Source organism: Alternaria burnsii, assembly GCF_013036055.1.
Source record: "Alternaria burnsii strain CBS107.38 chromosome Unknown 715, whole genome shotgun sequence".
NCBI lineage: Eukaryota > Fungi > Ascomycota > Dothideomycetes > Pleosporales > Pleosporaceae > Alternaria > Alternaria burnsii.
The window spans coordinates 1,035,009-1,062,573 of record NW_024066116.1 but is presented as its reverse complement, the minus strand read 5'-3'; the positions used below and the strand labels follow the sequence as shown (position 1 = coordinate 1,062,573).

General features: G+C 51.4%; 9 protein-coding genes across 9 annotated transcripts; 4 read left to right on the top strand and 5 right to left on the bottom strand.

Moving 5' to 3' along the window:
- Positions 1–1,150: 1,150 nt before the first annotated feature.
- GT037_007506 (duf-domain-containing protein) lies at positions 1,151–1,567 on the bottom strand (the record flags this gene model as incomplete). The annotated part of the gene is made up of 1 exon (XM_038932553.1): positions 1,151–1,567. One exon carries the CDS (start codon positions 1,565–1,567, stop codon positions 1,151–1,153), a length of 417 nt encoding a protein of 138 aa, XP_038785041.1.
- Positions 1,568–3,792: 2,225 nt separating this feature from the next.
- On the top strand, positions 3,793–4,430 carry GT037_007505 (gaf domain-like protein; the record flags this gene model as incomplete). The annotated part of the gene is made up of 4 exons (XM_038932552.1): positions 3,793–3,845; positions 3,900–3,908; positions 3,964–4,267; positions 4,320–4,430. The coding sequence occupies 4 exons, from the start codon at positions 3,793–3,795 to the stop codon at positions 4,428–4,430; spliced, it is 477 nt and encodes a 158-aa protein (XP_038785040.1).
- Positions 4,431–5,056: 626 nt separating this feature from the next.
- On the bottom strand, positions 5,057–7,075 carry GT037_007504 (tyrosine-protein phosphatase cdc14; the record flags this gene model as incomplete). The annotated part of the gene is made up of 4 exons (XM_038932551.1): positions 5,057–6,317; positions 6,368–6,596; positions 6,647–6,968; positions 7,034–7,075. The coding sequence occupies 4 exons, from the start codon at positions 7,073–7,075 to the stop codon at positions 5,057–5,059; spliced, it is 1,854 nt and encodes a 617-aa protein (XP_038785039.1).
- Positions 7,076–7,949: 874 nt separating this feature from the next.
- On the top strand, positions 7,950–9,712 carry GT037_007503 (uncharacterized protein; the record flags this gene model as incomplete). The annotated part of the gene is made up of 5 exons (XM_038932550.1): positions 7,950–8,240; positions 8,294–8,552; positions 8,577–8,805; positions 8,851–9,394; positions 9,626–9,712. The coding sequence occupies 5 exons, from the start codon at positions 7,950–7,952 to the stop codon at positions 9,710–9,712; spliced, it is 1,410 nt and encodes a 469-aa protein (XP_038785038.1).
- Positions 9,713–11,054: 1,342 nt separating this feature from the next.
- GT037_007502 (c6 transcription factor) lies at positions 11,055–13,902 on the top strand (the record flags this gene model as incomplete). The annotated part of the gene is made up of 5 exons (XM_038932549.1): positions 11,055–11,547; positions 11,599–11,915; positions 11,964–12,244; positions 12,295–12,652; positions 12,703–13,902. 5 exons carry the CDS (start codon positions 11,055–11,057, stop codon positions 13,900–13,902), a joined length of 2,649 nt encoding a protein of 882 aa, XP_038785037.1.
- Positions 13,903–15,143: 1,241 nt separating this feature from the next.
- GT037_007501 (chromatin associated protein kti12) lies at positions 15,144–16,229 on the bottom strand (the record flags this gene model as incomplete). Its single annotated transcript, XM_038932548.1, has 5 exons — positions 15,144–15,428; positions 15,474–15,742; positions 15,788–16,108; positions 16,160–16,175; positions 16,224–16,229. The coding sequence occupies 5 exons, from the start codon at positions 16,227–16,229 to the stop codon at positions 15,144–15,146; spliced, it is 897 nt and encodes a 298-aa protein (XP_038785036.1).
- A 438-nt stretch (positions 16,230–16,667) lies between these two features.
- On the top strand, positions 16,668–17,069 carry GT037_007500 (uncharacterized protein; the record flags this gene model as incomplete). The annotated part of the gene is made up of 1 exon (XM_038932547.1): positions 16,668–17,069. One exon carries the CDS (start codon positions 16,668–16,670, stop codon positions 17,067–17,069), a length of 402 nt encoding a protein of 133 aa, XP_038785035.1.
- Positions 17,070–18,315: 1,246 nt separating this feature from the next.
- Positions 18,316–20,276, bottom strand: GT037_007499 (uncharacterized protein; the record flags this gene model as incomplete). The annotated part of the gene is made up of 3 exons (XM_038932546.1): positions 18,316–19,547; positions 19,770–20,061; positions 20,127–20,276. 3 exons carry the CDS (start codon positions 20,274–20,276, stop codon positions 18,316–18,318), a joined length of 1,674 nt encoding a protein of 557 aa, XP_038785034.1.
- Positions 20,277–21,887: 1,611 nt separating this feature from the next.
- On the bottom strand, positions 21,888–26,933 carry GT037_007498 (phospholipase d nuclease; the record flags this gene model as incomplete). The annotated part of the gene is made up of 9 exons (XM_038932545.1): positions 21,888–22,090; positions 22,183–22,643; positions 22,693–23,141; positions 23,392–24,551; positions 24,601–24,862; positions 24,911–25,401; positions 25,500–26,254; positions 26,308–26,576; positions 26,817–26,933. 9 exons carry the CDS (start codon positions 26,931–26,933, stop codon positions 21,888–21,890), a joined length of 4,167 nt encoding a protein of 1,388 aa, XP_038785033.1.
- Positions 26,934–27,565: the final 632 nt, after the last annotated feature.

The following is a 27,565-nucleotide window of genomic DNA, read 5'->3' as shown; positions in this document are numbered from 1 at the left end:
TCCATTACAACCCATCACAGCAGATTCCACTATCGTGGGCTGACTAGGGATGACGCGACGGATGCTGTCCGAATTGGACGCATTTCTAGAACGCCTTCTAGCGCGCGGGGGTACTAGGATGGTATCGCCACATCTACTGGATCGCGCAATATATTCAAATTCTGGTAGGATGGTTGTATCGAGACGACCCAGCTGACAATGGTTTTAGAGATGCGTGTACTCTAGTACCTCTTCGATGGATGGCGAGAAGAAGGCGCGCAACAGTCCCCCACAACCCTCCGCACTAATGGGGTTATTGCACGGACAGTCTGCGCCGGCCTGCACTGCAGGGGTTTGGTTGGATTCGTAAACCTGCAAATGACGGTGGCGACTCGTATATTGTTCTCAATTGATGGCACAAGACTCGCATCCATCCAATCACATGGAAGGTTTTGGAGACACAAAGACCGGAGTGCTGTGTGATGACCCGAGCATCATCCTAGGCGATCTTTTGGGCAGGTGCGTGTATTCGAGGCGTGATATTTGCACATGTGATCCATGTCGCAAGCGTAGGAGTTGTGTCTTCGTCAGGCTTTGTGCACTGATAAAGCTAGAGGCCGGTCACGACTACCAATGGAAAAGTATTCTAGAAGGTTTCAGGCGCGTAGACGCGGTGAGAATACGCCTCGTTCAAGCTACCGGTACCTGGCCATGCCTGGGTGCTTGACTAGATAAGCCAAGAAGCCACTGCACTAGTCGCATTGATACAAGACCAACAGGCCGACCTTATCGAAGACAAAAGAAATCTTTGGACTTTGCGGGTGGATACGTGCAAAGTTCAAGTCTGTAAAGTAGAGTTTGCGTGAGGGTTTAATCTAGTCAAGTATCAGATTCTGGATTTCTTACATTATGGTATGAATACACACAATCTTATAAGCCACCGACCAAAGACGCACTCATTGTCATAAGCATGATTGCATATTGCGTTACGAAATCGCAAGTATTCTCCCATTCTGTGTGCGCATACGCGAGACAAAGGTGTGTCGTTTTCCTCGAAGCGATTAGCTCTCCGGATCCAAGCATTATGGCGTGGCGATTGTTGTTGAGGTGCGTTCGACAAGCTACAGCAGATAGACGACATGTTGTGCCATTGACCCAACCCAAGCGCGTCTTAGCCAGGTCCGATTTTGGGCATATCGTGGTGTTCGCTCAGTCCACTCAGATACTTGTTCAGCTCCTCTACCTTCTCCTTGTGTGTTTTCACTCCTTCCTTCTTCAATCTCTCTTCCAGCCTCTTCCTTCGCATCTCATCGTGTCGCCTTTCAGCCTCCGTCTTCTGTCTTCCGCCACCCTCTCGTATCGATCTTTCTACGGCCTCGGGCGAGATTGAGCGGCCAGGTGTGCCTGAAGGTGACTTGCGCGCGTCATTGTCGGTAGTGGATCGTTTCGCGACGTCGATGGACGTGTCTTCAGAGGGTTTTGTAGATTCGGTAGTCTTTGGCTTCTTCTTTTTCTTTTTCTTGTCAACGCCGCCGCCTTTGAGCTTCAGAGCACCACCGCTGGCCGCAGTGTATTCCGAAGACGGCATCGTGGTGGTGCGACGCTGTGTGGTTGGTAAGCAGCTTTACATTGAGCACGAGATTGATCAACGGGCTGGCACGTGACATCCAAGTGGGGCCGACACCATTGCGCGTATCGGAACAAGCAACACGTGCATCTGAAGCACTTTAAGCCACCCTGGAGAATGCCGTGGTAGAGTCTTGCCCTTGAGCAAAGCTCGTCAGTGATTTGCGCTTGCGTATTTACGACAAAAAATCACGCAGCATTTCGTTGAGCTGTACGGAACCGCTGCCCATTCCACACAGGCTCGGACTTGGGATTTAGTAGAAACGATCACTGCTGTCAATGCGATAGCCGGTTTCCTTGGAACACTGCAGTGGATGAAAGATGATACACACGCCACCTGCCTGGTTTTGCGGCTGGCTCCTACCTGCATACTCTGAGAGGGTGATCCACTTTTCGTGATCTGAGATATTTGACTCGATAGCCTTACCGTTCACCTGCACAACGACTTCAATGTGCTCGACAGCTAATCAACGCATCTAAATGTACATGTATCGGGAAATCTATCGACAGAGACGGCAAAACAGGCTACATTGGGCGGGGTTTCGATACTAAAGCTTAGAAGATGGATACTCCTCTTCGATGAATTCGAAGATGATTTTCTAAAAGAGGATATAGACACGGACTAGGTTTGCTACGACAAGATCAATAGCTGGGCATTGAGGTTACCTAGGTAATCTATCATACAGGTGGCGTGGCAGTCATTCTCTTCTGCAAGATCCCGCGACCGATTGAATACCTTTCGGACATCTAAGACCATGGTAGAAGGGCGATACCTAGAGATATGGAGGGAAATAAAAAGATGTATAAGAAGAGATGCGATGCGGGATATCAGAAGACATTATAAGATACCGTTTTCGCGGTTTAAAAGGGAATATACTGCAATGATAAGCGTGCGTCAGATATATAGGTATGTAGTTCTTCATTTAATTCTCAACAACAAAGACTCTAGTAGAAAGGAAGATGAGTAGAATGGTGCATTGGCGAAGGATGCATATCTGCATAAGCTCAAGGTCTGATCGCACTCCAGAGAGCTATCTAGTGATGCCAATGCTTTCTCTTTTATCATCGATCGGACTCGGATGGCGTGCTTGCACGCTCCCAAAGCCAAGGAAAGACACCCTCTCTATACATGATAGGTGTAAATCATCCTTGCCATGGAGGCATGTTTGATGTTTCCAGGTTGTGGTTTTCACACAAGACTGCTGTTGCTTTCTTGATATAGTCAAGAAGAAAAAAAGTATCCTAACCCTCACCCGTCAAAAAGCTGAACATAGTCTGATACACGTAGTATTGGACTTTGTTGAATCGTCTCGATCAGCACGGGACTCGAACCCGCAACCTTGCGCTCGCAGATACCTAACTATAGTTATAGGAGGCGCACGCGCTACCATTGCGCCAACCGACCTGTTGCCATGAAGCATACTTGAGGTTGAAGAGGTACATATACTTGCCCATTTTGGATCCCTTCTTACGGTATACTTCAAGCCTCTCGTCTGATGCTTTGGAATGCTCTATAGATGTGGATGGTTGCTTTGCTGGCAACAGTGAAATTTTTGCAAATCAAGTGGAGGACAGCGGTGGGTATCTTTTTGGCCGAGAATTCAAAGCAAGGCCGAAATGAATCTTTCTGAATTTTGGATGATGTATTGATGCCCTTGAATGCAAGGCTATAACCCCATCTATTCGAAGGACGTCTGTTGCTGTATGTGTGCGATGGTAACAACAACACTTAGCGTTGCACACGCCTAGATAAGATTAGACAGCAATGACGCGATCGCAATTTTTGGTAACCTAAGCCCCTTGTGGCCCAAGAACAGAAACAGTCATGTAACACCATTCTTCAATCCATGTTCATAGAATCGCTCGCTTACGAAACGTGAATATTGTCGTGGAGTATAGAAGTCGTAATTATCTTTGTGTGGATTCACGATCGTTGCTCCCCGGCAAGCATCGGCGACTGTCAATTGCAGCAACCATCCTTGTCTTCGTGACACACAAGCAAAAGCAGTCCGAGAAAGAATTGTGAGACCGAAACGAAAAAACGCAACATCAACAGCCATGGTACGCAGGGGAAGCTCTCGTTTAGCCTAGGCTAAAATGTGGTTGAGATGGTGGCTGATTAGGAGTGGCATTAGGTGCACGCCGATTCATCAAATTTCGCCAACGGAATGAGCAAGAAGGAGGTTTATGCACAAGTGCTTGAACAAGCGAAAGCGTTGTTTGATGGGCAAAGGAATTGGGTAAGTGTCATCAGTCGCTAGAGAGGATGGGATAACGTTGCTAATGCTTCATAGGTTTGGTACGTTCATGTTATTATGCAACTGCCTACTTGAAGCATCTCTAATATATTATAAACAGCAACTTCTCAAACACAGCATCGCTACTTTGGCACGCATATCATTCCTTGCCTTCTCCATCCTCCGCAGTCAACTGGGCGGGTTTCTACTTCACATCGCCTACAAATTCGTCACAACTATTGCTAGGCCCCTTCCAAGGACAAGTAGCATGTCAGGTGATTAACTTCGGTCGTGGGGTATGCGGAACTGCGGCGAAAGAGGCAAGGACGCAGTTAGTTGAAGACGTCGAGAAGTTCCCAGGACACATTGCATGTGACGGAGCGAGTCGGAGTGAAATTGTTGTTCCCATTGTACAAGATGGAAAGGTATGCGTTGACTCTCTGGCTTCAAAGTGTTGGTATGCTGACATATTCGTAGGTCGTAGCAATTATCGACGTAGATTGTGCGGAACTCAATGGCTTCAACGCGGAGGACCAGGAAGCCTTAGAAGAGTTGGCTGAGTTATTGGCACGATCGTGCGATTTTTGAAGCATGAGCGACGACGATCATTATAAGACAAGAATGGGTTGATGGCATGCTAGAGACGCCGGAGCGACTGTATGCTTTTGCGTATTGGCACTGTAGCCCAGCCGACAGCGATTAGGTAACGCAACAAGTCTTAGCACACGAGCGAAGTATTATTGTATCTTCAGCAGAAAGTAGCGTTTATGCAGACATCACAACAACTTCCAAGTAATGCGAACTCGATTCGAAGAGAGAGTGCCATTGTTTTTGGACAATTAGAAGTAGTCATCAACTCATACACGTCATGAACATATTCGCAGCCAAATTACCGCGAAAAGGGACAAGACTAAAGTAAAGATGCAGCGCAACAGTCACTGAAAATGAAACAGTGGAAAGAGAAGAGACACTAGCACACCATACGCCCCAGTAACTCCTAGAATGATGACCCAACACCGTTATGCACTCTTTAGTGATTCAAAACGCCCGCCTGCAGACGACATATGTAGCGCCGAGTCCGATGGCATGCTGTGCGACGAAGAATTGACTGAGACAAGAAACGAAGGGACGATGAAAGTCGTGTCCCAAGACGCCATGCTATAACTCCCGGAATGAAGATTGAGGATCAGAAACTCAGAATTCAGGGACATGGCTCATGACTTTGGGCGGGAGATGGCATTGCCTAAGCTCCCGACACGACCACTGGTCTTCCGTACGGCAGACTTGCCATCAGTGCTCCTGCGCGAAGGGCTCGATCGGATCTTGCCCATGTTGATGCTGCCACTGCCGCTCTTCTCCTTTGGTGTCTTCGGCCGGACGCCAGCCGGTGCAGTGTTCTCGAGGTCGCTCTCTTCACCGAAGCCGAAAGAGGTGTGTGTTACAGATGTTTGGACGACAGACGTGGTGCTGAAAGCGCGGCGCTGCTTGTCCTTGAGGGTTGGTGAACGCTGAGGGGAGCGTGACGAAGTACGCCGCGCAATCTGGCGGAGATGGAATTCCTCGTCCGACTCACCATCGAAGCGTGTGATGTCTGCTCGGACCTCTGTATGCGACTTGGTGAAGGGCTCGTTCTCGTCGATGCGCTGTGGTGACCGGCCGTTACCATATAGCTTGCTAGTCTTTCGCGGTTGTCCCGGTGTCGGCGCAGGCAAGTTGTCCTCTAGTACTCCAATATGGCCCGAGTTGCTTCGCTCGTTCGACTCGATCTCACCGAGCGCAGCGCGCTTGGAAGATCCGTTGGGCGGTGTGAAGGTTTGCCCGTTACTAGCAAGGCGCTGCTTGTGCGGTGACTTGGTAGGCGTTGATGGCATCATCTGCGCGTACTTGGCCTTGATGGTGTCCTCAAACCACCACTCTCGGAAAGTACCTTGGTTGAGATGGAGCCAGTGCTGCTGGGGACCGACAACCATGCCCGGGCGCATGAAGCGCATGTATGCGATAATCTCGTTGGCGGTGAAGCCGTGCTTGTAGATCAGGTAAGCCCCGATGAGGCAGCCAGTTCGTCCTAGTCCAGCCTTGCAGTGAACTGCGATACCGCGCTTCTGCACAGTAATCATCTCATGTGCAAGGTTGACGAACTTGCGTACGAGTGACAGTGGCGGACATGTGCCGTCGTCGAAGATCATGTTCAAGTGCTGGATGCCGAGCTTGGTAAAGTAGGATGAGGAGTACAGCTCCGAGTTCAATCGCACAACGAGACCGACGTTGCGCGCGCAAAAGTGCGAGAGTACGTTCTTGAAGGGACCAGGGAGTCCAGATCGCTGGATCTCAGCGATATTGGAAGGCAGCGTTGCGTACATTGGTGATGATGTCGGGATCTCATGTGTGGGTTGTTGTTGTGGTGAGGCGAAGGCCAGAAAGTTGGGAGTGACCCAGTTGAAGTCACCCATGTCTACGCGCTCGAACTTCTCATATCTAGGACTGTTAGCGTTCGCTGTTTGGAGATGCGCGCGGCTCAGACGTACTCCTCGAGACTGAAGTCTTTCAGACCGCAGAGGCCTTCTTCCTTAGCCTTCCATACACCGTAGATGACGTCCTGAATGTTCAGAACATAATCAGCCTGGCTGTAACCGGCATCGCGGAAGGGCATGCAGGGTGGATCCATCTGGGCAATGGGCGCCAGAGCAAGATGAGGTGGCCATGACTGGATGAGCACCATGTAGCATGCGAGAATGCAGGCAGCGTTTGCGCGACCTAGGCATGTTAATTTGTGCAATTAAAGGGAGTAGATGTAGTGCTCTCACTCCTAGAGTCGGCGCTGCTCCAGAAGACGACAGCGCGGTCCTCGTTGGCTGGGTCGCCCAAAACCTCATGCAGCTGAACAGCGAAGCGGTAGAGGTGACCAATGTGCAGTGGGCCGAAGTCACCATGGAAGGCATTGTACAGGAGAGTCTTGTCGATACTGAAGTAGACAGGAGGATGCGCCTTAGGCCCTGCGGCAGTAGGACCTACTTGCGCGCGCGATGACCGCTTGGAAGGCGACTGGCTTTGCTTGGGGTACGGAAAGGGCGTGTTGGCATCGGGCGGGCTTGTGTAGGATGCCAGATAGAGTCGGTCTTGAATGTACTAGGAGGTCTCGATCAGAATGTGTTCCGCAATCGCTTTGTTTTGGTGTGTGTTGTGATGCTCACCTCGATCACCTGACCATAGCTGGTCGTGGATGCGCGAGACATCTTGGCTACTCGATCGCGTGGTGAAGCCATGGGGAAGAGGAAGGTGCGATCCTCAAGTGTTGATTACAGCTGGGGAAGGACGGGGTGCCGACTTGGGACGAAAGCGGCGATGTTGGCAGCGCAGCGCAGAAGTATATGCGTCGTCGTTCTGGAGCTGGTAGCGGAGGTGCCGTCTACGCCTGCTTGTCCTGCTGCGGTCGGAGTAAGGAATAACAGTAAAGATGTGTGACGGGCGGATGGTTGGAGGTTTAAGCACATCCTCCATGTTGTTGTTGTTTACAGATGCACGGACCAGCTCGCTAGTTCCACTCCGCGGTTTCGGGATGCCCGTCAACGCCATCATAACAACTCTAGACGGCTGGTCCAAGCACCACAACAACACAACAACTGGTGAGGTCCTCCCTGTTGTTTACCCTACGCAGTGCCTATACGTGACCTGGTACACATATGCTCGTTTGCCAGCATCTCCTTTCCCGTCGTCTACGACTCTGTCTGATTCCGTCTCTTAGGAAACCAGCATCGTCAAGACTTGGACCTGCAGCTGTCGTCGTGTCTGCATGACCTCACAGGGTCCAATATATGGGCTTTTAGAGGCTGCCTGCATCTCGATTGCTGCAGTAATCGCGGACAATTTGCGCGGCCTGCACTAGAGCCCGTCGGCATCGCGATCGCCTCACCGCATACGCTCATCTTGCCGTTGTCATTTCTTTTTGTGTTACTTTGACCATCAACAGTAAGCAGTTGTCGTACAAACTCCATAGTTCAAGCCCTGTTCTGGGAGATATCCTTGGCGACCCACATATCCTGTGTGTTGCAGAGTAGGAGTGGGCCGCGGCCGTGCGTTGTGAAGCCTCATCTAACATTTAAGGTTACAATGATCCGACGGGGCAGAACAGAGGGATGGCTCAAAGAGTCCATCGATGTGCTACCTACATGGGCTACGTTCAATGGGGTCAAGTTTAATGGTGTCAAAGTTGGCCCGCTACCAGGCTATGAGGACAGAGGATCAACCGTCATCGCTGACAAGAAGCTCCAAGGAGGCGCCGCTGAGCCTATGCTCGCCGTGCCAAAGGAATTGATCATATCTCGCCAGAACATTGAACTTCTTGCAAAGGCAGACCACCATCTTCGAGAAATTCTCGAAGCTCTTGGAGACTTTGGAAGGGTGTGACAGCCCCTTTGAAGAATCGAAAAATTCGCAACACTAACGCAGTACAGACGACAAGAGGCGCCATACTTACATTTCTACTCTTACAAGCCACCATTTGCTGTCCTGAGACAAAGGGAGTTGGCGTCCTGAATCCCCTCACGGAATACATCAAGTTTCTTCCAGATGAGCTGCTTCCCACATTCTGGACCGAGGAAGAACGGGAGCTCTTAGTTGGAACCACGCTCAAACCTGCAGTTAGCGCAAAATTGAATGGGTTGCTGCGCGAATTTGAGAAATTGCGAACTGCGACAAAGTCAATTAGCTGGTGTAAAAAGTACTGGTGAGACGAAGACAATGGCATGCTGGACTTTGACGACTGGATGCGTGTCGACGCCATGTACCGGTCTAGAGCGCTGGAGTTTCCAGGTACTGGTGACTGCATGGTTCCCTGCGTGGATATGGCAAATCATGCATCGGGAGATGCAACAGCTGCCTTATATGAGACCGATGGGAACGGAAATGGGTTGTTACTACTTCGGGAGGGCAAACATGTCGAACCTGGCGAAGAGGTTACGATCACGTAGGTCATCCCAACACATCACACGAAATACGCTCACCAGATTAGGTACGGGGACGACAAAGGCGCATGTGAGAACATCTTTTCGTACGGATTTATCGAAGATACAACGTCTTGTGCGAAAGTCATGTTTCTTGACCTTGACATTCCAGATGACGACCCCCTCAGACCTGCAAAGATTTATGTTTCAAAGGTTGCACCAGGCTTCCGCATCTTTGAGAAGGACGGCAACATAGAATGGGAAAGCGACTTCGTATGGCTTGTTGTAGTCAACGAAGAAGACGGCCTAGACTTCAAGATCAGACAAACGACGGACGGCAAGAGAGAAATCCAGTCTTTTTGGAATGAGCAAGAACTCGACACGGTCAAGTTGCGGGAACACCTTGAACAGGACCCAGCATGGGATGTCTTCCGACTCCGTGCCACGGTACTTCTACAAAACCGTGTTGACGCACAGATCGACACACTCAAGGAATCAAAGGGCGCTAGACGGGACAGTACCATGCGGGACATGCCGTGGAAACTTGCGGAGCGACTCCGAAGTCTGGAGCTAGACATGCTCGAGCGTGCTGCATCCACACTTGATAGCCAGGTAAGACCATTGCCTTCTCATACCCCGCGCTCGCAGCTACATCATAGTATGCTTCACACCCAATATCACCATAAGTCATGCGTCACAACATGCTCTTGGACAGTCGTTCGCCTAGTATGGTGTCGCACCAAGGTCGGCACCATGCGCCTGATGGGCTAGACTGCTATACTGCCAGACTACCAAGTTGCCGTTCCTGCATGTTCTTCTTGGGACCATATTGACAGCATACAGAAAGGCAAACTCCTAGACACTGAGGCTGTAATACATTACCTTGGTTTAAACGAGGGAGCAGAGGATGAAGAAGAGGATTTCTCCTGAACACAAAGACCCCACATGATAGACGAGGTTATTACCATTGTGGAACCTATCCAATCTAATACCTCCCCACGCGCGCTGCATTCGCGACGGAAGCAGCGCGTCTATGATAGAAGATCAATAGAAGCATCGGCTCTCCGCCATTCATATTACGCCTCTTAATCACCCAACGCAAATTTCTGCTCCCAAACGTATAGAAATCGACAATGCAGGCCAACATGCATGGCGCAGTTGGATGACTTTCGTCGTGCTCTCTACAGCCGAAGTGGCTCAGACGGCTCAGACGGCTCAGACGGCCACGCTCCTAAACGGTCACTGTTGGAAGCATCCAATATCCACGCGATCAGCCTTATACGCGGGGCCTGGTCGAAGATCAACCACAGACACGCGAGGACAGTTCTGCTCAAGTCTAGGAGAATTGATGTGCAGAACGGGTTGGGCCTTGGCTTGCCGCGTCGTCCACATTCATCCGCCCCTGGTCGATACAACCAGCTTTTAAGCCTGTCATGGCAGAATGCAGGTTGCGCGTTCCGTGTCAACAAGGACATTGATCACCTTGCCGTCTTCTAGAATGTGCCACATAGAGTGCGCTGATGAGTGGTAGTCATACGGGCATCAAATATTGCGGCTGTTGGCGAATGGCAGCCTGCTGAGCAGCCCTTGTAGATGGTACCCATCCGGTTAAGACGGGCGCAATATTTGGTTGCGGCACAGGCCTAGAGCATGTTGCAATTGACAAAGTGGTGGGTGGCTCAATCACAACGTTCGGGCCGACCTCCAAGCATGATTTGAGCGTAGGGGTTCACAGTCGCTGAAGCCCACTCCGCAGAAAGCTCTAGTCATGGTCGTGGGAGGCTGCTGAGGGGTGCCGAGAAAGCCCGTCGTAATTCTGACAAGCAGGCATGCTGATCGCAACAAGGCTAGCTTTAAGGTTTAGTGGCCAGTGATGGACGAGAAAGTATCGGCGAAGATGTGCTGCTCGTGTTTTCCCTTGTGGGATGGCGCCTTCGCCCCGCAGCGCGCCCACAAATTCCCCAGAGAAAGACTAAGCCAGGATGGCAGGTGGCAGCTTACATCTGCCAGGCCGTCCCCAATTCTTCCGTCTAATCTTCCCACTCATACATCCTACGCATCCACCCTGACTAGTATTGCTTTACCTTCATGCAGTCACGTCGTTAGACGCCTAGCGATAAAAGCCACAAACTTCACAACACAATACGCGAACGACACCCGAATATCGGAGCACCGGATGACAGAACGTGACACGACCTATCAGTGACCGCCCATTGGGCCTTTGGATGAAAACTACTACACCACCAACGACGCGCAACGAACGACGCCCAAAATGCCTGGGATACTACCTATGAAAGTGATCAAGGTCGGCTCAAGCTGCCAGAGCCGCATCGCCCAAGCCTGCGACCGATGCCGGTCGAAGAAAATACGATGCGACGGCATCCGCCCCAGCTGCACGCAATGCACAAATGTCGGATTCGAGTGCAAGACGAGTGACAAGCTCAGCCGCCGTGCATTCCCCAGAGGATACACTGAGTCGTTGGAAGAGCGAGTACGGGTATTGGAAGCAGAGGTCCGCGACCTGAAGGATCTACTTGACGAAAAGGACGAGAAGATTGACATGTTATCACGCATGCACGCGCGCTCTCCGACAGCGTTCCCTACTGCCAGGCGACCCTCGATGCATTCACCGGGATCTTCGGAAGTTCGAGAGGAATCACAAGAAAAAGACGACACATTCAAGGTGCAGCAGGCACCGCTTCTACTTGACGACCTGAACAGAGATTCGTATTTCGTGGGCAGCTCGAGTGGAAGAACACTTGTTGGTATGACTCACGGTTCCCAACGCCGCATGCAGCAGATCTAACATTCCACAGAGGCGTTCAAGCAAAAAGCACAGGAGACGGGTAGACTATCCACCGACATCAACTCGAGCGCTTTCTTCGGTGCTGGAGCGCGACAAGCTTCTACTCATTTCAAGCGAATCGTTTCCTTCAAGGCTCCTCCACGTCTGGTCTCGGATCAGATGATCAACATTTTCTTCCAAGAATGGGCACCTTTGTTTCCGATTCTCCATCGCCCCACTTTCTTGTCGCTCTACGAACAGTATGTGGCCAGTCCCGATGCCATGAGTGACAAGAAGTCGATTGCACAACTCAACTTGGTTTTCGGAATTGCCGCGCTGTCTAGCGATGTATGTATGCCTTACGACACATGTCAGCCTTTTACTGACTTTTTAAAGCCCCGTGACGGACAAGATGTCGACTCCTTTGAGACTCAATGGCAGAGCGCTATTGAAAGCTTCTTGATGGAGAATGACGTCGCAACGCTGCAAAGTCTCGTCCTTGCCCAGATCTTCTGTCTGCTGAGGGCCGACTATTCCCGCGTGCTCAAGTACAAGGGACTGGCCGTCGGCCTGTCGCAACGTCTTGGCTTGCATCAGTCACAGAAGCGCTTCGCCCTCGATGCACTGACGAGTGAAACACGAAAGAAGCTGTTCTGGTCGCTGTACACGGTCGACTGGTAAGCTTACTCCCGCCGAACCCTGCCGTTGCGTTACTGACCGTTCCTAGTCTCTCCGCTGCACACCTCGGGCTACCGAAGCTAATCCGCGAGGAAGATGTGCATTGCGAGTATCCGGTAGATGCCGACGATGAATACGTCACCGAGAAGGGGTTCCTGCCGACCCTGCCCGGCGAGTACACTAAGCTCTCCAGCGCACTAGCTCTCTTCCGCCTGTCACGCATCTTGTCCAAGGTCCTAACGGAGCTCTACCCCGGATCTGCATCACATGACATCTCCTTCCGCACTATTGCGTCGCTCTGCGACGAGTTGGAAGACTGGCAGAGCAACCTTGCGCCGCACCTCAAGCTGACGTTTGCGCAAGACAAGCCAAGCACCAACGTTACAAGCAGCAGATCCCCTGTTCTGGTATGTGAATCTTGATTCCATGTGCATTTTGAGAATGCTGACACCACTAGTCTCTCGCCTACCATCACATCAGGGCGTTGGTTTACCGCCCAGCCGTCGTTGCTAATCTTGGCGACAAGGGCTCGTCAGCCGTAGTAGCCGTTGGCGATGCCTGCAAGCATATCGTGCAAATTGTCGAACTTCTCGACGAGCGCAAGCTGAGCTTCTCTTTCTGCCTTAATCGCAACGAGGTACTTGTACAAGCTGGCTTTGGATTGCTTTTCCAGACCCTGACGCTTGCTCGCGAGGGTAAGTTGATCAAGGACAGCAACCGGCTCGTATGCTCCGTCATGGATATGCTTGAGCGTGGAAATGCTGCAGGCTATGCCGAGTTCCGTCGTGTCGGTTGTGGCATCGTGGCTGTTCCCCGTGTTGAGCAAATGCCAGCCCCACCACTGTCACGACACAACTCAGAGAGCAACATGGGAGCGCCTTTGGATACCTTCCGCGCGACACAGAAATCCCTCAAGGCTCTTGCCGCTCGCTTCTCACCAAGCGCCATGAAGGCCGCTCGACTAGACCAAGAGCCTCGCCGCGCAACTCTGCCTGCTCTCTCGCCCAATGTAGGCGTACATGCCAATCCTTCATCGACAAGCTTATCGTCCATTCGATCCGAGCCTCCTGTTGCCCGTTCGGAGCCTACATTGAGCCCATTGTCACATCGCGCGTCCTTCTCGATGCCGAACAAACGTCGTCCAAGTCAACCAACTCCACAACAACAACAGCAGCAGCAGCAGCAACAACAGGTGCAACGCAATATTGACTATCTGTCGTTCGCCAGTGACCCACTAGCTAGCTATGCACTACAAAACAACCAAGGTATCAAGACCGAGGTTTCGTCGTCCGACTGGGAACGCCTCCTTTCTTCACTAGACAATGGCCAGACAAACATTTACGACACAATTTACGGTGGACAACCAGCAGACGCCCTTGTCGACGTTACCCCTCAATCAGCCAGTACCGACAGCAATGTCACTTGGTCACCAAACGTCTGGAACTGGGGCAGCTACAGCTCAGAGGCACCACCACCTCAAAGCGTCCTTAGTTTCAGTGATGAGAGCTTGACCAGTGGAGAAGAGTTTAGTACCGGTGCATGTGAATATGGTTCCACGCCCGGCAGCGATAGACTCTACCCTGGTATCATGATTCCAGGCGACTATGACAGCACAGCAAATCTTACGGGCCTGGATACTGCTTATTGCGGGTTGTAACTTGGTGCCTCGACGAGACCACGATGATATGATGGGTGTATATACAGTGAACAGGTGTCTGGCGTATAGGATATCATCTAGGGTGATATAGTTGGCTGCTTTTGAGATACCACGCTTCTTGCAAGAGCGAAAGAGATGACGACGTAACGGGGCAGGAAAACAATGTGTCTTCTTTCTAAATAAGCGTATATAGTTTTGCTAATTTGAACCCTTTGCCATGTACAATCTGCTGTTCTCGCACTTTTCATCAAAACTATGGTCATCTTCTCAGGCTCTCAAGAAGTTTCCCGGCAAAATCCGTCCATCCTACATCGGATGAATGGAAGTAACTTTCCACATTCCAGCCACAAATATCCACGTACACCCCGCATCCCAGCTAGCGCACTAGCACGGCAATAAGAGACCCACATGGTTCGCACGTGGAGATTATGCGGGGTGGCCCTTTATCTGGGAGTGGAGACGTTCAAGGATATCGAGATCGAGCCACGGGTGAACGAAATCATAGGGAGATGCAAACAGCCGGTGTGGCGTGGCGCTAGGGATGTATGGAGGGTAGAGCTGAGTAGAGTGAAGGACTCGAGCCACGTAATGGAGCGCCCATGGAGCCGGAGCTGTCACAATGCTGTATGATCTTAGCCTATTAGAAGAAGTGACAATTTTCAGAGACATCACAATGCGCAGCGTCATGATCGTCGAGTGCTTGCTTGGCTGCTACCGGATCAAAGATTTTGTGTGATAGTTACACGTCATACATCGCGATCGCTTTCCTACGATGGAAATTGTTATTGGAAGTTGAAGCTAATCGAGCTATTACGCCCAATCATAGTTACGAACAGCCCTTGTTTTCATCTCTTTTGCAAATCCGCAAGTTTGCATGATCCCGAACTGTCTCCTGGGGTCTGCTCTGGGTAGCGTGCAGACGTCGGAATGCGGGGTGATCAGACTAGGTCACACCATGTCGTCGCAAGCGCGCAAGGACTGGGATGCCAATCATCGTTACAAACGTAGTTATGGCGTGTGAGGGGTATGGAGTATCGGGAAGATTCGGAGAGATAGCGTGAAAGTCCTTGTTGCAAGAAGACTCAAGCATAGGGCAAGCTTCTTTGGTATTCACTGAGCTGTCGGTACTCAGTTTATTCCGTTCATCCTTCAACGTTCCTTTGCAGCGATGCATGAGGATGTATCCGTAGAAAAGCCGCTTAGACGAGACACTCCTACCTTATATCCACGATGTCGCCGCCCTAGCGCAGGAACTCGGCATTCAAGTAGTCGACAAAGACCTCCTTCAGGCGTGCCTTGGAAAGGCTGTGCTGACGGTTCATGGTGATGAATTGACGGCGAATACGCTGGAGTTGTGGCAAGGTCATTGGTGTAGCAGGGAGCTCAATGGGCTTCTCGATATCGGCAACGGCTATCTCTCCACCCCCTTCGCCAGGGTGGTCCTTCTGGTATACCATTATCTGGGCGAGGATATCGGATGTGGTCTTGTCGAGCTCGTAGAGGTAGTTCTGCTCTGTGGCCGGTTTCTACTAGACGTTAGACAAGGTCGTCAATACGTCTGGGGCACGTACCAGCACTGTGGCCAGGTTGGGCTTGACCATCTTCATCTTGCCGTCACTGCCTACCATGGCATCCCATATCTGGTCGCATGGCGGCTTCTCGTCTTGCTCGACCACGATGAACAGCGGGCTGTCCCATCGCGTCATGCCATTGGGCTCTTCGTAGCGGAAGATGAGGTTCTCAAAGTCGTCGTCGTCATATCCACCGTCGCAGTCCTTGTCGGCTAGGAGCTTCTTGTTGTTCTCGCGACATCGTTCGGCGGGCGTGCCTATGTGCAGCTCTAAGACTGTCAGCTGTGTGTGCTTGGGCTACAAGCATGGTATACTGACAACGCAGCTCGGGGTCTGGAGAGCCTTAGCTTCGCAGTACAACTGGTAGCGGAAGCCCTTGATGTAGTTTAAGCCATCGGCGATAACGATGTCATCGCGCGACAGGACTCTTTTGACGGCGGAATATTCTTCCGCACGTGCATCCTTCTCGGCTTTGGCGGTATGGTAGACGGAGCGCGACACGCCCAGCGTCTGGTCGTTGATGAGATGGACCTTTAGACGCGAAGTGCGCGCATCAGGGGGCGAGCTGGCGATCTTGGACTCGAAGTATTCCTTCAACTGGACGGCTCTGGTGGTCTTGCCCGCCGAAGGGAAGCCTTGGGCGGGTTAGCGAAAAATGGCGGGGGACATGGAGGGGAAGGTGGAACCTGAGATTAAAACGAGCTGCCCATGTCAGTAGGCGAGTCTGGGGAAGGTTCAACGAGGACTTACGGGCATGTTGCGAGTAGGGCGAGCAACTCTTTGCCTGGAAGTGGTAATCCGCGTAAAACTAAACAAAGCTGGCGTCTCGATGCGATGGCAAGCGTCGGCAGATCAGATTGGCCTGTGACGAAATTCACGAGCTAACAAATCCGAGCCGCGGTCCAAGTGGTACCGATGGATTGTGTCCTTCCCTATCGCGCAGGTCATTCCTCCTTGCTTTTGCCTATATCCTGCTTTTTCTCTCCCTCTCCCGACTTCAGCCTCTACTGCACCACGTCTGGACCAGCTCGCACAAATTGTTCCAGGTTCGCGCAGAAGATCGTCAGTACAGGGTAATATCCACCTACCACGGGACTACTATTTACTTTACCCATCCCCTCGCCTCGCCGCTCGACGACTACCTACCACTCGCTCGCCCATTGCACGCCAATTACACGCCAAGTATTCGCCAACATGTCCAACTACTCGCAACAACAGTATGGCGCGCCTAGTCGGCCAGCCTTCTCTGCACTCCAGTCTTCGAGCACGCCCGCCGCCGGCTACGCCAGCACGTCTACTTCCAGCATCGCCTCACGGTCTTCGACCCAGTCTGCGCCGCCTGTCTCGCCGTCTACCAGCCCCCAGAACCACCAGTACTTTGGCTCCCTGAACCAGCAGTCGCAACAAGCACAGCAGCAGCCTCGTCTCCAAGCACAACGACATCCCAGCTTCGAGTACCAACCGAATAGAGACGGTGCCGGTCAGACTGCAGCTGAGACTACAAACTATCTCAACCAGGCTGCGCTGCTTGCCGAGGCTGCGAAACGGGCACAGATGGCTTGTGTTATGCGAGATCTTGACGGCATGGAGCTATAACTTGACCACAAGGTGGCAACCAATTTCTCGTCACGAATGCACCGCTTTCACCACTTCGCGTACAAGCATCGACATGCTGCGACAGCAACTTGCCGGTTAAAGTCGGCCGTGAGCCGTCACTCCATCTGCATCTTTAAAACGGAGTGGGTCCCGGACATCAAAGTCTTCAAATCTCACGCTGTCATCACTCCACCATCCTCACCGGAACGTCGACAGACCTTTCTCTCGAGTTTGCGGTGAAGAAACGCGTTTCCGCTGCCCTACATCATACCGCCCGATATTCCTACCGTGGCACCTTTATTTCGACTGTACATACTTCCCCACTTTCGGACCGACTTTCTGCTCTAACCACCTTCCACTTTTCCTACACTACATTTCATAGCTTGGAGTTATATGGCGAAACCAACATCACACTGGCACCGTTTTGTCTATTCACGTGTCGAGTCCCCGAGTCTAGAATGTTGCGAGGATTCTAATAGCGAGTGCATTGGGATTTTTTTTTAGATGAGATATGCATGCAGATGCGGCACATAGATCAATGAAGACACTTGTCCGATATTGTATGCGTTATCTACACCTTGCCTCGTGCCTGTACCGAGACGCACTGTTGCTTGCACTGATGTGCATGTCGGCAAGGACCCGCCTCAATACATCATGATACGGCTCCAATGGTGAACGCTTGGACTAAGCACCGGACTTTGACTCTCTACCAAGGTACATCACCGACATTAACGCATCCCGCAGACATGTCCAAGACCTGCATGGGATTTCGCTATATTCTAGGAAAGTGCATATTCGTGTTCGATGACTACATCAACAGGTGCGTATCAGCTTTGTACGCAATCCACTTACCACACTACCATAGACGCAAGACAACTGAACAAGGCATGGAGAAAGATTATGAATATTCCTACGAGAAAAGATGCATAAACAGACTTTTATAGAGACGGAGGACGATGGCGTGCTTTGAAGGACCACGTCCTGCCTTATCTACAACATACAGCCTTGTGCGGGGTCCATATAGTTCTCACCAGCCGCCCCATGCGACTTGCAGGAGGGCTTGCATCATGCACATGTACATGGATCGTGACAACATCGTATTGCTGCGCAATGAGGCAGAATCATGAAAGTGATAAATGGTATGCGCACCACTTTCCATCTGCCTTGTATGAGGCTCAATAATATTCGCCCCAAATGTTCTTCTCTCCATCGGTCTCGATTGTACATAGACACGGCTCCCAACCGTTCACTGACACGTCCTGCCTCGGCAGCGCCCTTTGGAATCGGAGGACCAATACCATGCCAACTCGTCAACATGAACGCCCACATCGTCGTCCATTTTGCTGTCACATCGTGACAACGATGGTGGCTGCGGTGCTGAGGGTGCATGGGCTGTAGATGTAAGAGGGCGGGAGAAGTCGACTACGACGATGGTGCCCAATGTGTTGTCATCGCTGGGACCATATGACCGTCCCGGCTTGATCATGAAGATCAGGCGTTGTTCGTCGAGCACACCGGTGATGCTCCTTGTATGTGATGGAGATGCGGATGGTAGTGTTCGGTTGAGTATATTATGCAGACGTTTTGAGCAGGGGCAGCGCGATGCTGAAGGAGGCCACATGCGGATAGATGAATGGCGGTACCGTGTTTGGGTATCCAGGAAGTTGGGCTTCATCTCGTCGATTGGGGCCTTTCCCTTGCAGCTTGTGGCCGAGTATTCAAGGCCCAATTCGCGTCTTGATCCTATTCTGAGCCTAAGGCAGGGCGGCTGGGAGGGATCATTGCAGCAACGCTCGTCTTCTACGAGATCGACGAAGGAAGTGCATGCATAACTGTACGCCCTAAACTTTGTTCTCGCAAGGATGAAAGACCGGGGCGATGGATCGGTAGGAGAAAACTCAGGGTGTTGGCTCCAGCTATAGAGGTCTGGTGTAGGTTTCCAATGGGCGTTGTTTGAAGAGTCGATAAGGGGCACGTAGAGGTCATCCTCAGGTAGTAGCGGCTCATCGGACGACTCTTCCATATCATCCTCTTCTCTGAAGTCCAGTTTAGTGACGTAGAACGTGCGTGATTGACGAGAAGATGCTTGAGCCCACTCTCGTCGTGATTCCACGATCACTGTCTCATTCGTACGCTCATCAAGCTGCAATGTAAGATCGGTCCACGAGTCGTGGATCGGTCCCTGTTTGTGTTGGCGCCGATACAGGCGCTCATCCTTAGAAATATCTTTTGGCAATGGTGACTTGAGTGGAAACCGGACCACGTGGTAAAAGGAAGTATAATCGATCTCTTCGACTTCAAAGGTTCCCTGGTTGGAAACGGCGTAGAAGTAGCCGTTATGTATTTCGAACGCGATCGTAGAGCCAATGTCAGATCCATGGAACTTGTCGAGCAGCAACGGTCTTTCGCGTTCCGCTAGCTCAGCGTCCTCACAAAGTGAGATACCGTCGATTTCCCATTTAGAGTGGCCATCGTCTCCTATTCCAGTATGAGTGCCGTAGTAGAGATAACGGGCGTTGTGTCTGGCAAAAAGCTTAGAGCATCTGGCCACTTGTATCGATTCAATCACTCTTTGGTCAGTTGGAAGATTTGCCGCTGTGTGGATCGCGATTATGTGACTGTGGTCTGAGCTATACTTCGGCGTGGCGTGTACAGCGAGTATTCCATCAGCATAATGAAGTAAGCGCAACCCAAAATTACCAAATGCTCTGAACTTTGACTCCAGAACAGGTCGCACAATAGCAGAGAGATCAAGATGGACCGGGTTCAGCTTAGTGCGGAGATCCGAGACATAGACCATCCCAGCATCGAATATACATACGGTCCCTTGACGATACACAAAGCTATTGCCCTGCTGTTCTAAGACGCGAGCTGAATAAGGGTATGCAGTTGACAAGGCATTTCTCCTCTCATAGATAGCCTGGAAGGCTTGCTCATAAGTATTTTTCTCGTTTCGGGCTGAAAGTGCTTCTTCCGTGTATGGATGGTTGATCTATAAGCAGTGTCAGCATGGTATGTAAGCATGTCGAGCATGTCGAGCATTTCGAATCGGCTTACTTCGACAGCGCGTCTGCAAACTGTCCTTTCCTCTAGTAAAGCCCTCAACAGTCGACATGTTTGACCAAGGTGAAAAATGTCTTCAAGATCCAAATTGAGGGTAACGCAAAAGAGTACGTCAAAAGGAAGTTGATCGAGAGAAGTAGTCATCAAAAGCGATATGATACTAGAAACGTGCTCGAGGACAGGACAAAGAAGGCACGTGAGCAAGTTTCCATGCGAGTAATTGGGCCTAGAAGAAGCAAAAAGGGCTTGGGATGTACGATTAGAGGAGATAATTTGAGCTAACGACAGGTGGCGTTTATCAGCTGGACAATACTCGATGAATGTGCAGCAAGCATGGACGCCTTTGAATACTGAGCATTAGCAGAGCCTCATCCTTAGCGTGTGTGCAGGTGGATGTCTACCACCAACGACTAGGTCTGGAATGATGCAAGGGTCGGAACCATTTAGCGTCCTCTACCATGTTCGTATAGCATCAGGCTGAGTTTGAAACGAAGAATGCCCAATGCTATCTTGCGGGGTTATGTCGAATTGCGGTCACAAGGTGCGACATCCCATACCGATCAGGGAAATGTGATTTGCACAATCCCTTAAGTTCTGATATAGGACAATGCTTCGTGCGACAACAGTGTGGATGATAGCATGCGCCAAGTGCTTGAGCCTCATCATGGATGCTGACACTGGGACCGGTTACGCTTAGCGTATTGCGGCTCTGTATGACCAGGTACCCCACCAAATCTTCCTCTTTCTTGTTGTCTAAGCCTTCCAAACTCCCCGCGCCCAACAATTGACGGTTCAGAAATCGGTGCTACATGGCCAGCGGATGGAACGACACGCTTCGCAAGGTTGTCCGACTTTACCGCTTAGTTCAGCCCCAGTTATGCTGTGCGCTTCCATGTTATCGTAAATCCTCAGCCTCGCTATACAGCCGGCACAGTTTTAGCTGAGCAACCGAGGACCAGCCTAATTCCAGAACCGGTCATAATGACTTTTTTTTGATGCCTGGCGCCATAAAGATGCATGGTCTGCCAGGGTACGTATTTTGTCGGGCCTTGGACTTGCATGAGCGTATTGTCAACGCCCTTTGCCCTAGTCAAAGAAGGGATTGGTACAAGCTCGCGGAAGCGGGTATCTGCAGAGTAGATTGCAGTCTATTGACTACACCCTACCGCTCTTCGTGCATAAGGGGGCAAAAAATCAGGAAGCTTAGCGAATGGTTGATCGTGTAGTACGCCGTCGCGTAGATAGCACATGCGGACTTCCGTGTGATCAAGACCTTTAACGAGTCGCGATCTTCCTGTCTGGTACAGAAAAGTTTGGAAATCTGGCTGCGGAAACTTAGAGCGACGGAACCATTCGACTATATGCTGGAGGAGCATTCTAGTCAACGTTTAGCCTCCATAGCAACCAATGAACTGTACATTGCTGTTTCGATGGCGCTGGAGCGGCGCTGCATAGTTGTGTTACTCGTTCGCGCCTTTTGTGCTTTGCGCAACCGTATCACCAGCTCTTACAGTGATCCGACTAACTTGTCAAGTACGAGGTTTTTGGCACGTAGTGATGTGTGCAGACACACATGACTGATTTTCAGAGCTGGTCGTGTCCCTTAGCATCAGGCTGAGATAGCCAACTATGCCAGTAGATGGAACAGAAAAAGTGAAGCGTCGCGGCTGAGTCCTTCGGCTAGTGGATGTGTATGTTCGTACATGCGAACGAAGGAGACGCAGTAGCTTGACGATAAGCCCACAGGTATGTCAATCACTGCTCAGAAGCAGCGCGCTGGCGTTCTTTGCCCTCCCACCCCACATAGGGCCATCCCTTTGGTAAGCTCGAGTAGGGTGGCAGAGTATATCGTCCTTCACAGCTTCCTTGGTTTGGACATGTCAAGTTGCAGATGCCAAATACCTTGCAGTAGCAGTCTTGGGCGTTTGGGCAGTGTACGGCAGGCTTACCGAAGATGACTATCAATGGTGTTAGCATGAGATGTACGCCACTTCAAAAAAGCAAAGACACGCAGAGCCTCATCACGTGGGGCGGTGGGGTATGGACTTACTATGCCATGAGTACTCGAAAACTCTGCCGCTGATAGCATCGCCGAGATCCGTCTCCATGATCCAGTCGCGATACTTCTCGTACTGCTCCTTAGTTCTCTCCCTAATCTTCTCTCTTGTCGCGGCGAATTGCGCACAGCAGCTCACGCCCACGACAGCTGGCACCTTGTCTCCGGGAAACAGCTGCTCAAAGGCCTTCTTATATTGTCCGCCAGCATGCACGGCCTCTCTGTGTTCGCCTTCTTCGGCAAGAGGCTTGATCTCGCTTGGGCAGCCCAAGGACCATGCGCAACGTATATTCACGTAGCCTTCTTTCTCAAGGTAAGGCAGCTGGAAGTGGCGGAGCATCGGGAGGCCGTCATAGTCGGGATCGTCGTTGTGCCATTGGTAGCGGTTTGGGTGGATGAAGAGGACGTTGTCGGGAAGCGAGGCGTAGTGATCGATGATGTAGCTGAGCAGGAATCTGTTAGCTTGCGAAGTATTCAGGACGGAAGGCGCGACCCAGTACGTACGTCAGATAGACCATACTCTCTCTGCCCTTGTTCTTGGGTACTGTAAGCGGAGCGTTCGCGTCGTCTACGCGATAGATGTTCTTCTCCCACTCTGGGAAGTACTCCTCTAGCCACGTCGCATTTTCAGAACTCTGGCTCGCGACGACTACCGCAGTCCGACGCGCTTTGATACCAGTATTGGCCTTTAGGGGCTTCTCTTTCGCATCGTGCGATGCCTCGCCCGGCTGTTGCTCGTCGTAGAGTTCGTCGGGAAGGTGTGTCAGAGTGGCCGATCCAACTGCAGCGACATTCTTGTCCCAGAGCTCAGACTTGAGATGGACGAACAGCGCAGTGACGAGTATGACATTAACCAGTATGACAGCATTGCGAGCTGTCATTAGACGGGGCATGGCGCCGCAAAACGAAGTACACACGATGTTTGCACAACCATCTCGCGCAACCTGGGAAATCTGGGGCACATCACATGCGAACAGGGGCGATCGCCGCTAATCGAGCACCCGCCGCTATCAAGCTAGTCAGGGTCCAAGATCCACCATCAATTCACTCTTCCCCTCTTTATTACCGTTATTCACGCATGCACTAGTAATAGATATCGCCATCGTCTTAGTCCGTTATTGAGCATCCGATTTTTGATTGGTACTACGTCTACTTGCGAGGCACCTAGGTGTAAAGCTCCTCAGTGACGGCGTTCAGTCCCACACCTTCCTGCGCAATATCTTCTTCCTTCAAGAAAAGAAGGGGCATCTCCACCAAGTTTCCCTTGATGGTGCTGAGCACCTCCTTGACCTCGCGTACACCTTGCTCGCCCTGCCCAAAGTTCTCTGCAACCACGTGGCCCCATTTGTACATGGATGGCTTCTTGTTCTCCTTTGCCTTCTCGTCCTGTCCGAAAAACCGGGAATAGTATTCGTCGTACTGCTTCCAGTTCTTGACTTCGTCGCTCGGCACAGGGTGGAATACTTTGCCGAAAGCTTGTGTGTTGGTGTGCGCTCTCCAGTTCCACAAGTTCTGGAAGTCATCAGACAATGGATCAACGACTTGTCGGTCCTCGTTCGAGCCCCAGTCGTACTCATTGGGAACACCGATAGGCTGGTAGTTGGCTGTCGGACGCTCCATATCCTGAGGCTTCAGTAGACCTAAGTGCTTCCTAAAGAGTTCTCTTCGTAGACTAGCAGCGAACTCTGATGCACGGTATGGTCGTCCGTCCATGTAAGAGTCGACCGGCCTCGGGTCCTGAATAATGACCGCAATCTCCGAGTCGTGGTCGCCGAGCTGGGAACGGTCGTTGAGGTTTGCAGAGCCGCAAATAACGATCTGGTCATCGGCGATCAAAAGCTTGCTGTGGATGTACAATTCCTCAGACACGAAGGCGTCCATTTCATCGGCAGCACTACCCTCCCAAGGCACGCTACGGATGTCTTCGCCGCCAAGCATATAACACTCGCTGACAGTGTCCCAGCGTCCGTCGCCGAGTCCTTGACGACCACCAATCTTGGCTGCTTCCTGCTGGTAGCGATCGTAATCACCTGGTCTTCCCTGACTCTGCGGGCCAGCATCGGGTCGGCCGTGAGATGGAGGACGACCGGAACCATCCATCTCGTAAACGCCGTACTCCTGAGTGGGCGGTGGACGATAAGCCTCGTAGCCACGAGCGTTGTCATGTGCTGCGTCGTAACCCTCTGAAGCTTGGTTATACGAAACGCCGCTGCGCTGCTCTGCCTCTTTCATAATCTGACTAGAGTTGATGCGGTCGTAGCTGCGAAGGTTGTAGAATCGGATGTAGTCCATAGGGTTGAATCCAGCTTTAGCAATTTCCTCGTAGATCGAGTGACCACCGCGGTTGATTGAGTCGTACTGGACTGTACTCCCGTCAGCAGAAGACATGCAGAAAGAATACATGTGACTCACACTCCATGATAGCGCGAGTACCCAGGGCTTCATCAAGCTTCAAGTCACCAGCAAATGCTGGCACTGCAGGAATCATAACGATCATCTTGTACTTCTCGCCATTACGTGCAGCGCGAATGATGCGTTCGACCATAGCGGCTCCGATCTTGTTTTTGATCGGCTTCTGTTGATCACCGGTAGCAGTGATGAAGAACTGGTTTTCGATGTAGATGAAGTGCTTGCTGTTTCGAATGACCTCACAGTAGGCATTTTGGATAGAATGCTAAAAAATTCATCAGTCGGTGTCTTTCCGGTGGATAGGGTCACTTACTTCGGTAGTGACCAAGTTGTGGCTCCATTTGGCAGAGCTACGAGTAATTTGGCAATCCACACCACCTTGCTGGGAGCTATGTTCCGCGTGGGATTGTTGCTGGCCATATTGCGATCCATGTTCTTGGCCGTATTGTTCGAACCTGCTCTGCATCTTCTGGCGAAGGTGTCCACCAGCACCGTGTCCGAACAGCCCTCGCTCGCCCTCCTCCTCACGACCAAAGCCACGTTCGCCTTCCTCTTCGCCTTCAAATCCGCGCTGTTGCATGGGAGCCTGTTGAGCTCCACTGCTAGTTTCTGGTAGTCTGGCGTATCTGGTAGCCTTTTTGCTGTACTTCTCGTCATAGATGAAGTTCCAGCGTTGCGCAAAGTGAGTACGAAGATCCTGTACGACCGGGCCAGAGATACACAAAGCCACGTCAGACCATCCCATACGAGAGCTTTGTGTCCTATCGAGTTTGTTGTTTTCCCAATTGGTCACATCCTGGAAGTCTGTCAGGTGTTAGCAGCTTCCCTTACGCACGTAGCTTGCAAGTGACTGCCTATCTGTCGTCTTCCAATTTCAGAGTCACGAAGAAAAAGCGACTCACCGAGCATGCGGGCGTTATTAAAATCCTGGCCTGGGAACACAATGCGGTCGATGTTGCCAGGATGCGCGTCAGCGATTGCATGTTGGTTGGTGTCCCAACGACCATAGCAGAGATCCAGTCCGCCCATGAACGCGATGTAGCCATCGATCAGGCAGAGCTTCTCGTGATGCGCCCAGTACATAACTGTGCCCTCGTGAGCACCATAAATGGCCTTGAGACCGTCTCCAGGAAGTTGGGCGAGTTTTGCTGGGGTGAAAGACATGTTTTTCATGGCTGCGAAGAAAGACGACTGTAGTACTGCTGCATCCGGCAGATGATCGGGGTGTCGGAAAACGCCAATGTTAGGATGAAGATCTTCCAAGTGGTGCTTGGTATGAGCTGAAGAAACTGTAATAGGAGGGGCAATCAGCGGATCTGTCTTTTCCCACTCTTCAAGACTTTTGAATATGACATCTAGGCCGACTCGCGTGAGGCCTTGGGTGAACCTGTCCGTCGAACTCGGTAGAAGAGAATGAAGATAGTCGGGTAACGTTGGATTTAAAAACTTACGAGTCAGAGCTTGGGTCACTTCTTTGTATACAATGATGTTGACCTTGACACCGCGTTCCGCTGCCGCTTGCAGCATCCTATCGACCCGGTACTGTTGGTTCTTCGCTGGCGGTCGACGGAGATACAGCTCGGGGGAGAGCCACCAGTCAAGTATCCATATCGACTCTCTGGCGCGCTCCAGGGCTATGGAAACAGCATACATGTAGCTACCCAATATCAATTGATTGTTTTCTAGCGCACGAGCACACTTGAGACCTACCTGCATCCATCGACATACCACTTGATGTCATTGCCATGACGTTCAGGCGCGAAGCTCGAGAAGCGGTGTTGCTCGTGGTACTCCTGCCCAGGCTGTGGCTGCCCTCCCTGTTGTTCGTATGTACCCGGCGGGGGCTTCTGCGCGTTGTCGTCTCCGGATATGGCATCCTTGAGATCAGAGACGAAGCCGTGAAGCGGGTCGTGGATCTTCTTGAAGAACGACATGCCGCCGCTGCCCTGGTTTGAGGATGAAGATGAGTGTTGGTTATTCTGTGGTGTCAAAGTCAGCAATCAAAGGACCCAAGTCAAGCTACCAGATACGCGTCTCGTCCCTGCAGCAAGCTAGGCGGTGAAGAAATAGAAATAGAAACGCAAGATAGGCGAGGATGGTGAATGACGAGGCCAGCTCAGCGCTATGATTATCGATAGTGGGGCAATTCCACTTCCTCAACAGCTTGATACCTATGAAGCGTACAATGACAGCATGGCGTTTCAGAAGAATGTACTGACCTCTTTTCTGCCAAAGCCAAAACGCCGACCCATGTCACCTACAAACCCGCGATCGCCCTCCTCGCCTCCCTGCCCATGGTAGTCGCCATATGCCAGATCATCATCTCGGCGAGACATTGTGCCGGACTGAAGCTTTCGGTTGTTTGCCAGTCGCGCAGAAGGTATGAAGCCTAGGGAATGTTACTAAGTAAAGCTCCGGAGGTGGAGTTCGAGGTCGCGATGACCCCGCGTCATCATCAGCGGCAAACGGGGCATACATATGCCAATGCAGGGAAGCATACGAGCTGAGCATGTGAAACAGACACCAATGGAGTGCACGCACCCTGATTCCCTTCTGTTGGCCAGATGCCAGGATCTAGGATCTAGGATCTAACCCCTCATAACGCCCCACTATGGAGCTTCCCCCTCTTCTTGACGCCCTCCACGATACTACGCGACGCGTGGTTGTAGCAGTCTACCCATCATGTCGCATCGCGAAGAGAGTGGTACTAGGAGTCCTCCTTACTGTACATAGCGCTTGTGCGATGGTTTACACAACTTGTGGGTCGCATGTAGATGCGGCAGCGCATATGTATGACGTACCCTTGTATCATCGGCTGGCTGCTTAAGCTGTTCGGCAGCTGGAGAGCTCCTCATCTTATCTCCCCACGCCGTTACACAACACCACTGACATAACTTCTTATCCTATTTGACATATCTTTGACGATGGCCCTCTCTTCTCGACTTGCAGTTTCTGCCAGATTGGCCTC